Source organism: Orycteropus afer, unplaced genomic scaffold (assembly GCF_000298275.1).
Source record: "Orycteropus afer afer isolate SDZICR_OR568_19922 unplaced genomic scaffold, OryAfe1.0 scaffold00349, whole genome shotgun sequence".
Classification (NCBI taxonomy): Eukaryota; Metazoa; Chordata; class Mammalia; order Tubulidentata; family Orycteropodidae; genus Orycteropus; species Orycteropus afer.
This window is the reverse complement of record NW_006921936.1, coordinates 2,774,564-2,785,413: the sequence shown is the minus strand read 5'-3', so window position 1 is coordinate 2,785,413 and position 10,850 is coordinate 2,774,564. Positions and strand designations below refer to the sequence as shown.

Genomic DNA, 10,850 nt, shown 5'->3' with positions numbered 1-10,850 from the left:
GTTTTTTAATAGAATAATAAATAAAATACAAGTTATAGGTTAGGGCCTTGAGTGAAATTTATGTAGCCACAGTCATTCAGATGTGTAGGAATTTTGCTTTCTTTGTTTCCACTCCGTTATAGAGCCAAAAAGTGTAGCAGTCTGCTTCTGGAAAGATACAGCCTTGGGAAACCTACCAGGCAGTTTCATTTATTCCATAGGGTTACTACAAGGCAGAATAAACCCAAAAGCAAAAGTTTGTTTTTTTTTGTTTTTTTTTTTTTTTTAATAAAGTCATATAGATTAATTTGCATTATGGGGGTATGATTTTACCCTGCAGAGCTGGAGAGAAAGAATTGAACTCATTAACATTCTGTGGTTTGTGACATACACTCCAAGTAACATTTCAGAAATAAGAAGAATTAGTAATAACATACACAAGCATATGCACTCTAAGTCACCAGCCCCATAGTGTAATAATTCACTTGTCACTTCGTATCAGCATCAATTCTTTAATAAATGAGCATATTTCTTGAGTTGATGAAAACTAGCACACAAATTCCCACACTGTGTCTTCCCAAAGAAGCAATGTAATGAAGAACTTGTACAACTAATATTTTCTCTGCCTCTCTGAGCAATGATTTAAGATAAATAATAAATATTCATAATATTCTGATGACAGAAAGAACATTTATTTCTATACATATACAGGCATATGTGTGAAGTGATCAAGATAAACAGATGATCCAACAGGTCAAAGAAATATGTTACAAAACTGCATGGTTTCTAAAACTTTGCAGCATATTTGTATTCTGGTTCTGTACAGATCGGATTATGTCTGTCTGTGGCTCCGTTGGCACAAACCAATAATTATCCTGTTTTGCTACTGGTCTTTTAAGTGCTGTCAGTTTCAGCATAATTTTCTGCTACACTTCTTAAATAATACTAAATATTTTTTCTTTATCTGTTATGAAATATTTCAATCTATTAAAGAATAAATTTAACAAATTACCTTGCCCTTACTTCTCACTTAAGTTATAAAGCATACACAGTCTTATTGAACTCGGATAATAGACAAAGTTAGATCTGACGTGTTCATTTGCATTTTTGTAACCCAAGAGCCCAGGGATTACATTGTGACTCTCAATCTTCTCAGATTCCCACCAAGGAATCATTTTCAGTGCCAGAGTAGGCCCACACTTCTGGTTTCTTCCATTATCACTACATTTTTATATGAGGAGATAGGTATTATTTCAGGAGCTCTGGTAGCACAGTGTCTAAGGCACTTGACTGATAACCAGAAAGCTGGCAGTTCAAACCCACCAGCCACTCCTCAGAAGGAAGGTTGGGCAATCTACTTCCGTAGTGATACTGCCTCGGAAACCCAAGGAGGGGTCACTATGAGTCGGGTCCGATTCGACAGCCCATAACAACAACAACAGGTGTTATTTCATAATTGTAAGATACTGGGTCTGATTATAGGATCTTTAGATGTCAGGACACAATATAAGACACTCACATAGCTGAAAGGTAGAACTTTTGTTACTTACAGCTCCAAACTAGAGAAGGTTGTCATTCAGGGCCACACAATGGGTTATCCATGGGGACAGGACAACAGCAAGCTGAAACTGTAAGAGGTGTCTTATGCATCTCAAGAGGGTGGCATGAGCTAGGTTTAATGAGGCCTGGGAGTAGGGCATTCTGAAAAATTCCCATGTCCAAGGAAGAAGGCACTCTACATAGTAAAAGCTATCTGTGGGCCTCTGGTAGTTGGTTGTGTCTGTACTGTAACCCAGGAGTGCTGGAGCCTGGGAAAGTAGTTGAGTTTAGCAAAAGGCCTGGGAAAGAGAATTAATAATTTTTTATGGACGTGTTTTCAAAATGGGTCAAGACAGCACTTGTGAAATACTATATTCAATAATGCTGTATCTCCAGATGACAGTTGATTTTTCTGATTTTCCACTCAAATTATCACCTAGTTTCTAATAATAGACCTGTTTCACTCAGATTATTGTTTCCAATGTTCACTTCTTCAGACAGAATGGAGATGTGTTTTTCCATTTTACTACACATCCATATAAAACATTGTGCTGACTGTATGTTAAAGTATTTATAATCTGTACTTTATGTGTGAAATTGGAAATAAATTCAGTTTAAACATTTAAAGGATTCTCCTGTATGAAGGAGAAACTTTTACTATATATGATTAGAAGCTAATTGCATCTGAAATTAACTGTGATTCTGTCCCTCTTTTCCACAGAAGAGAATGTTTAAGCTTCATCAAATGAAACATATTTTTGAAATACTGGATAAAATGAGATGCTTGCGAAAACGTTCTACAGTGTCATTTTTGGGAGTTCTTGTCATTTTCCTTCTATTTATGAATTTGTACATTGAAGATAGCTATGTTCTGGTGAGTTTTGGAATCTGTTAATTTTGTTATAAATTAGATTTAGTCAAATAGTGGACTCAGTTTAATCCTATGGTATTGATTAACTTTGTTTGAGAAAAATTATTACATGTATTCTTTCTATTTTGTTACTATTTCTTATATATTATCATTTGAATTGTTTTCACTTATTTTCACAGTTATCTTTAATATTATATGCAAATATGTGTATCTAATTACAAATATATTAGTAATTACATTAGTAACTTAGTGAGTTAATACGTAAAGCTATTAACATTTTGGATTTAATTTGAAGTATAAAAAGTACAAAAAAGTTTAATTTAAAACTTTTATTCCTTACTTTATCTTCTATCTATATTACCATCAAAATTTTCAGTATCTTATTGATGATATTTAATGATTGTGCTATTTTGTTTAGAAGGGAATATATTTTAGTTCAATTGTGGTACTTTTTTGTATTTTGAATAACTCTAAATAGCCACCATGTTAAATATTTTATTCACTTAAAAGGCCTCAAGAAATAAAAATATTGACATGCAGACTACTCAGTAGTTATAAGTAATAAAAACTGAGTAGACACTAAATACAAATAAATTTTAAATGAAATATGGATATATAGAAAAGAATTTAGTCTAATTGTGAGAAATTAATTTGTTAGTTTCTATTATTTTTATAATTATGACATTATACCATGTCTGATGAGAATAATATGGATGTTAGTATTTACTGATTTTTTTTTTTCTCTCAGAATTCAGCTCATGAAATCTCAAAAACTCATAATCTTTATATTCTTATTTTTATTCACATATTTATGAAACTCAAAACTTTTATATTTATGGAAATCTTTAAAGCACTTCCTATCACTCAAGCATGCTGTAAATTCCAATTATTATTTTAAAAGTTTTAACAAAATATTTAGCAATAGAGGATCTGACAGTGACCACAAAAAAATTTCCCAAAATCATTTTATTTATTAATTAAACATGATTTATTGACTCTCAACTTTTTGCCAGATACTACTCTATATACTATTGGCCAACCATATTATGTTTTTGGTACAGCTCTTTCTAGAAGTCTTCTGTAAAGCTTTTTATTTCCCTTAGTTCTGTTCTTTGATGGTGTAATTCTTCCTGATTTCTAGACCTTGCCCGTCTAAACCTTTTTTATTCAACTGTAGGGACCTTTCATGACACCATCCACCATCAATTCACAATGGCTGAAATCACTACAGAAGTCAGAACAAGACTAAGCATCATTTAGGCAACTAACTCAAACTGGAATAATTCACTAAAGATACACATTTTGGATGTATTTTTCAACCTTGATTATTAGGTACATGAAACTTAAGGAAAAGAGAACAAAGCTCTTGCAATCTAGCTTTTTTTTAACAGAATTAAAGATTATAAACTAAATAGAGCTCTTGTTTAATGATTCACTTCTGTAATAAAAATTTATTCTTCTGTCTACTGGCCAAAACCAAAACAAAACTCACTGCCGTCGAGTCAGATCCGATTCATAGTGACCCCTCTTTGGGTCTCCAAGGCAATATCACTACAGAAGTAGACTGCCCAACCTTCCTTCAGCTATCTACTGGCAGATGATGTTAAATTGCATCTTTTAAATTAAAAAAACAACAACAAAAAAAACATGATATATGTAGCTTGCTTCTTGTATTCAGTGAGTTGCTGCATTTATGAGACAATATCCAGTGCAATTTTAATCTTTAACTTTCAACAAATAGATGACCATGATTTAAAAGAAACATCCATATATCTTTCTAGAATAGAACCCTTTCAAATTCATGTTAAAATGTGTAAAAAGTAGTAATGTATCCATAAGAAGATCAAAATCAATTTGCCTTGTTTTGTGAATTTTTACAAAGTCTTATCTAAACGTAAACACACTCTAGTGTTATAGTACTTTAAGCATTCTGCTAACCAAAAGGCAGGCAGTTGGAACCTATAGCTGTTTCATGGGAGAAAGACAAGGCAGTCTGTTTCCATAAAGATTTAGTCTTTGAAACCATACTGTGTTCTTAAGGGTCACTATGAGTCAGAATGACTCCATAGCAGTGGGTTTAGTTGCCTAGTGGATCTGAGTTGCATAGTGTAAAGGGTGTGCCTTATTATTATAAATTTTCACTATTTATTAGATGATGCGTTCTAAGTAGCTAAGTTGTTTTTTGAGCAACATTTTATTCCAAGGCTTAATACTTATGAAGGTTTGAAATATTCTATTACTCATAATTATTTGAAAGAATCCTACAGACACAATGGTTAAAGTGTGTGGCTGCTAACCTAAAGGTTTGTAGTTCAAACCCACCAGTCACTCCAAGGAAGCAAAGACCTGGCAATCTGCCCCCATAGAGATTGTTGTTGTTGTTGTTGTTGTGTGCCATTGAGTCGATCCCGACTCATAGCGACCCCTCCTTGGGTTTCCGAGGCAGTATCACTATGGAAGTAGATTGCCCAACCTTCCTTCCGAGGAGTGCTTGGTGGGTTTGAACTGCCAGCCTTCTGGATAGCAGTCAAATGCCTTAGGCACTGTGCTACCAGAGCTCCTCCCATAGAGATTAGAATCTAGGAAATCCTGTGGGGGAAATCTATTCCGTCATTGTTGTTGTTGTTGTTGTTATGTGCCATCAAGTCACTCCCACTCATAGCGACCCCTCTTGGGTTTCCAAGGAAGTATCACTACGGAAGTAGATTGCCCCGTCTTCCCTCCGAGGAGTGGCTGGTGGGTTTGAACTGCCAGTCTTCTGGTTAGCAGTCAAGTACCTTAGGCACCATGCCACCAGAGCTGGTATGAGTCAGAATCTACTTGATGCCAAACGATAACATGATTAGTCAATTGCATTAAAATTCTTTTTCTAAAATTGTATAGTATTCATGGAACACTGGCTCCCCACTAACATATAATACAGTTTCTTTTAAACTGTCTTGTTTGTTTTCTTTTTCATGTATGTATTTTTCTGACTTGATTTTCCTTCTTACCTCCAGAATGCCACATTACATGCAGTTTTCTAAGCATAGACATTAGTAGATCTTTCTTTTTGCACCTCACTTATTTCCTGGTAAAATCATACAATTCAGAAAAATCAAATGACGCTCTAGGAGTAGCAAGACATCTGGAGTTTCTTTAGCACATTCTATTCTGCTCTGTATGCTATAAAATCCACTTGTGGCCTGAAATCTGGGCATTTTAACAGGTTTACTGTATTTGCTTATGTATTAGAGACATAACCGCCTTTCTGTTGGAAGGGAGGCCGAGCTCAGTGTAAGAGACAAATACCATTACAAGACAAAATAAGTAGAGGAGACGCTGCATGCCCAATCAACTTAGCCTCTGGGCTGTGAGCATCTTCAAAGTAGTCACTAGGGTATATATTTAGTCTATAGCTAGTCCATTGAATTGCATTCCCATCTGGAAAATGATTGTCATAAAGCTTTGTCTTATTACTGAGAAATGCACCACAGCATAGTATCTACAAAAAGAAGGTATCCAGGGACGGCCTGGCTGTTCAGTTAGATGCCTCTGGAAAGCAGCCAACAAGGCTGACTCAGGTAAAAGTTGCATTATTTATTTATGCCAAAAAGTGTAAAGAAGTCTGTTCTTGAGAATTTAATAAAATGCTTTCCTATAAGATCTATTTTTTTTTATGTTCTGTTATGTCCTTCAGTTAGGATCAATGTACTCCATCTTGATACACAAGAGGTCTATTTTACATTTTCGGTATAGAATTCTTAAGGAGATATGCACTATTCTCCATTTCCTTTAAGAAGTAACACCACAGAATGTAAAGTGAATTCACTATGATGACTACTGTAATGTTATAGTTATTTTCTTAGGCTCTATTGACTGTGAACACTAAAGTATTTGATTATAATCGGACACCCCAGTTAGTTTGTTTAACATTCAAAATTAATTGTGTATATAACTTTTTAAATCAAAACAAAAGGTGAGTTATCATTACAGATATAAACGAAAGCAGCAAAACTTTTTCAAAAAGAATACAAAATGCTCATAATATTTTCTTTGTAGAACTAACTGCTTATGTATATATTTTCCAAAGGAGTCCAGGTAGTACAGTGGTTAAATGCTGCCTGCTAGCCAAAAGGATGAAAGTTTGAACCCACCAGCTACTCTGCAGGAGAAAGACATGTCAGCCTGCTTCTTCCACCTAGTCAATTCTGATTCATAATAATCTTACAGGACAGAAGAGAACTGGCATATAGGAGTTCTATGGCTATAATCTTTCAGTTAGCAGCCAAGCGCTTAACCACTGCACCATCAGCACTCCTTTGGTAAAGATTAGAGCTTTGGGAACCTTATAGAGTAGTTCTACTGTGTTCTATAGCATTGTTATGAGTATGACTGAATGCCCATGAGTATACTCTCAAAAATAATATACTTACAAATATTTTATTATTTCCTCAAAAAAGAGTTATGTTTACAAATAGTTTTGACTCAAATAGTTTTGACTCAAATAGTTTTGACTCAACAGTTAGCCTAAAGGGTAGCAGTTGGAACCCATCCAATGGCACTATGGAAGAAAAGACCTGGTGAGCTGCTTCAGTTCAGATTGTTGATGGCGTTAGGTGCCAGCCAGTCGATTCCTACTCATGACCCCATGTGTCAGAGCAGAACTGTGCTCCACTGAATTTTCATGGCTGGAACCTTTCAGAAGCAGATTTCCAGGCCAAAGGTTAAGATTACATTCAAGAAAACCTGTGAAAAATTTTGCTTTGTAACGCATAGGGTCACTGTTGAGTCAGAATCCACTTGACGGCAACTAACAACAACATACTGATTCATAGCTTGCTTTGTTAGAAAGTATGATGAATTTTTGTCAATGGGTATATTTGTGGCATGTGCTTTAAAGTTTAATTGTGTATAATTAACAACAACAACAACAAATTATAAAAAATATTTTCTAATTTAAGCATATAGACACTTTAGATATATAATAAAACAAAGATAAAAATCTCCTGTAACCATTTTAAAACTGGAGCATTATTAAACTTAATGAAATATGAGTTCATTCATACTCATATACCACAGAATGACGACTCTCCTAAATTATCTGTTCATCATTTCTAAACTTTTATGCATATGTTTTACCACATATAAATGTACCTCTAACATTACCTTTAGTTTTACTCACTTTTTAAATTTTTTATTTAATCTTTTTATTAAGTTAGGATAACTTTAAAAACTTCAAAAATATATAATAATTCATAAAAATACAAATTATGAATTTTAAGTGGGCACTATGATGATTTTCCCTCCCCTTCCCTCTTCCTCCATTCCCTAATAACCACCAATATTGTTTTGTTTTGATTGATTTACCTATCCAAGTTATTTAATATAAGTAGAATCATACAATATCTGTCCTATTTTGTTTGACTTATTTCACTTAGTGTGTTTTTAAGACTCATCTATGTGGTGGCATGTATCTGAACTTCATTTTTCTTTATACCTAAATAACACTTTATTGTGTGTATATATGATGATTTGTTTATCTATCGATCTGTTATTGGGTCCTTGGGTTTCTACCTCTTAGCTATTATGAGTAACACTACTATAAACATTGGTGCACATGTGTCTTTGTGAGTCTCTGTTTTCAACTCTTTTGAGTATATACCTAACAGTGAAATTGTTGGGTAATGTTTTTCCATTTCCAAATGAGCAAGCAATTAAGTAGAAATGACACATATAAGAACCAAACATAAGTTCATAAATCTGATTGAATATACTAAAAAGATGTTCAGAATGGATCTTTGTTTAGCAAGGACCATTTGGAAAGCTCTTGTAATTCCCCAGTCATGTATACCAATCTCAATTAATGTTTATCCTAAAAAGAATTCCAATGTGGCCATAGATTTAAGTTTGAGTTGTTCATCTTTTTTCCTTTGCACTGAGTTTGATGCAAAGTATTGAATGTTATTATGGAAGTAAAATTTGTATCTGAGTCCTTTATAATATTTCAGAGTAGAAGTTTAATTAAAGTTTTATTAACCATCACCAAATAATGTCAAGAACAAAGTATGTAACTCCCTCATTTTCTCTATAGTTTTAAAAGCTCATATATGCTTAACAGTCTATAGCCAATAGTAGACATTGATCTACATATCACCACACAATAGAGTACACATGTTACCAAAAGAGGAATATTTTTTTCTGATTAGGTGCTCAAATTCATATGTTATCAAAGATACTAAATTGTATACATAAGCCCAATAAGTTATCATTTCACTAATAACACATAACTAATAATAGTTTGACCAGATTATGATTATATAATCATATTTACCACTGAATACACATAAAAGAAACAATAAAGCAGCAATGAATATAATGAAAGTATATTTTAACCCGAATGTGAATGTTTTCTTGAATGTAAACCATCCCCAAAATTTAATGACATTAACTATACTGCCAAACAGATATAAAGTATCTTATATATAGAAGGACAAGACTTCACCTCTAACTGAGCAACTCATAGATACGCAGAAAATATATTCTCATTGGAAAGATGAATGAATGGCCTAAGCATATTTTTTTTTAGATTTCAAACAAATATATCCTAATTGAGACATCTAAGAAACACTTTAAAACAAAAACACAAAAAAATCTGTCATGTCTTAAGGACCATTCTCAATGGCTTTTGATGACCATGTTCATATAAGTGGTTGATTAAAAATTCATGATTAATAAATTATTCAGATGACACAAAATTGCTTGCTGAAAGTGAGGGTGATTTGGTGCACTTACTGATGAAAATTAAAGACTACAGTTTGCAGTATGGATTACATCTCAATATAAAGAAAACAAAAATCCTCACAACTAGGCCAATAAGCAGCAGCATGATAAATGGAGAAAGGATTGAAGTTGTCAAAGGCTTCATATTACCTGGTTGTACAATCAACACCAATGGAAGCAGCAGTCAGGACATCAAAAGATGTATTGCATTATGCAAATCTGTTGAAAAGACCTCTTTCTAGTGCTGAAGAGCAAAGACATCTCCTTGAAGGCTAAGATGTGCCTAACCTAAGCCATGGTATTTTCAATAACCTCATACATGGGTGAGAGCTGGACAATGAATAAGGAAGACCAAAGGAGAATGGATGCTTTTTAGTTGTGGTGTTGGCAAAGAATGTTGAAAGTACCATGGGCTGCTAAAAGAACTAACAAATGTGTTCTGGAAGAAGTGCAGCCAGAATGCCCATTGGAAACTAGAATGGCAAGACTTTGTCTCATCTACTTTGGTCATCTTGTCAGAAGGGACCATTCTCTGGAGAAGGATGTCATGCTTGGTAAAGTGGAGGGTCAATGAAAGAGGGGAAGCTCTCAACAAGGTGGATTGAGATGGTGGCTGCAGCGATGGGGTCAGGTAGAGTAGAGATTGTGAGGCTGGCACAGGACCAAGCAGTGTTTCGTTCTGTTGTATATAAAGTCTCTATGAATCGGAGACAACTTGACAGCACATAACAACAACAACAAAATTTAAATGATTCAGAATCCAATTATCATGTCCAGAGCCATATCTTCCTAATCATTTTTAAACTATCATGTTGACAGACATTATATACGGTCTTGTCTTTGGCAGTGCATTACAAATAGTAAATAACTTAATATAACTCAGATATGTGGGATTTGGTAAGAAATACCCTTAGAATACCAGTTAATATGACTATTATTCAAATTTATGCACCAACCATCAAGGCCAAAGATGAAGAAATTGAAATTTCTACAAACCTCTGCAATCTGACATTGGCCACACATGCAACCAAAATGGATTGATAATTACTGGTGATTTGAATGTGAATGTTGGTAACCAAGAAAATGTGTGGTTAGAAAATATGGCCTTGGTAAAACAAAAGAAGCTTGAGAGTGCATGATCAAATTTTGTAAGGCCAACCACTTATTTATTGCAAACACCTTATTTCAACAACATAAACAATGATTATATATGTGGACCTCACCAGATGGAATACACAGGAATCAAGTTAAATATATGTGTGGGAAGAGGTGATAGAGGAGCTCAATACCATCAGCTAATACAAGCCAGAAGCTGATTGTGGAGCAAAACATCAATTACTCATAACAGAGTTCACGATGAAGCTGAGGAAAATGAGAACAAGCCCACAAGATTATATCATACCTGAATTTAGAGACTATCTGAAGAATAGATTTCAGGCATTGAACACCAATAGCCAATGACCAGAGGAATTGTGGTATGATCTCAGAACATCACATATGAAGATAGTATAAAATCATTAAAAAGAGAGAAGGGGGGAGATCCAGCAAGAAGGCGGGCTAGGCAGAAAGACTGCACAGATCCTCTTCAACAAAGAAAAGGGAAACCAATTAACACAGACACAGAAGATAATCCTGACCCCTGAGCCTTGAAGGGAAGGATATAGAAGTGGACAAAATCCCAACTAGCAGAAGAATTTGC

At 34.2% G+C, this 10,850-nt stretch overlaps 1 protein-coding gene across 1 annotated transcript in view; it reads left to right on the top strand.

Annotated features, from left to right (window-relative positions):
• Window positions 1-2,245: 2,245 nt before the first annotated feature.
• Window positions 2,246-10,850, top strand: part of MGAT4C (MGAT4 family member C) — a 22,739-nt gene continuing 14,134 nt past the window's right edge. The window contains exon 1 of the mRNA XM_007952580.2: window positions 2,246-2,392. Coding sequence (XP_007950771.1) covers window positions 2,246-2,392 — 147 coding nt within the window. The remainder of the gene's footprint in view (window positions 2,393-10,850) is intronic.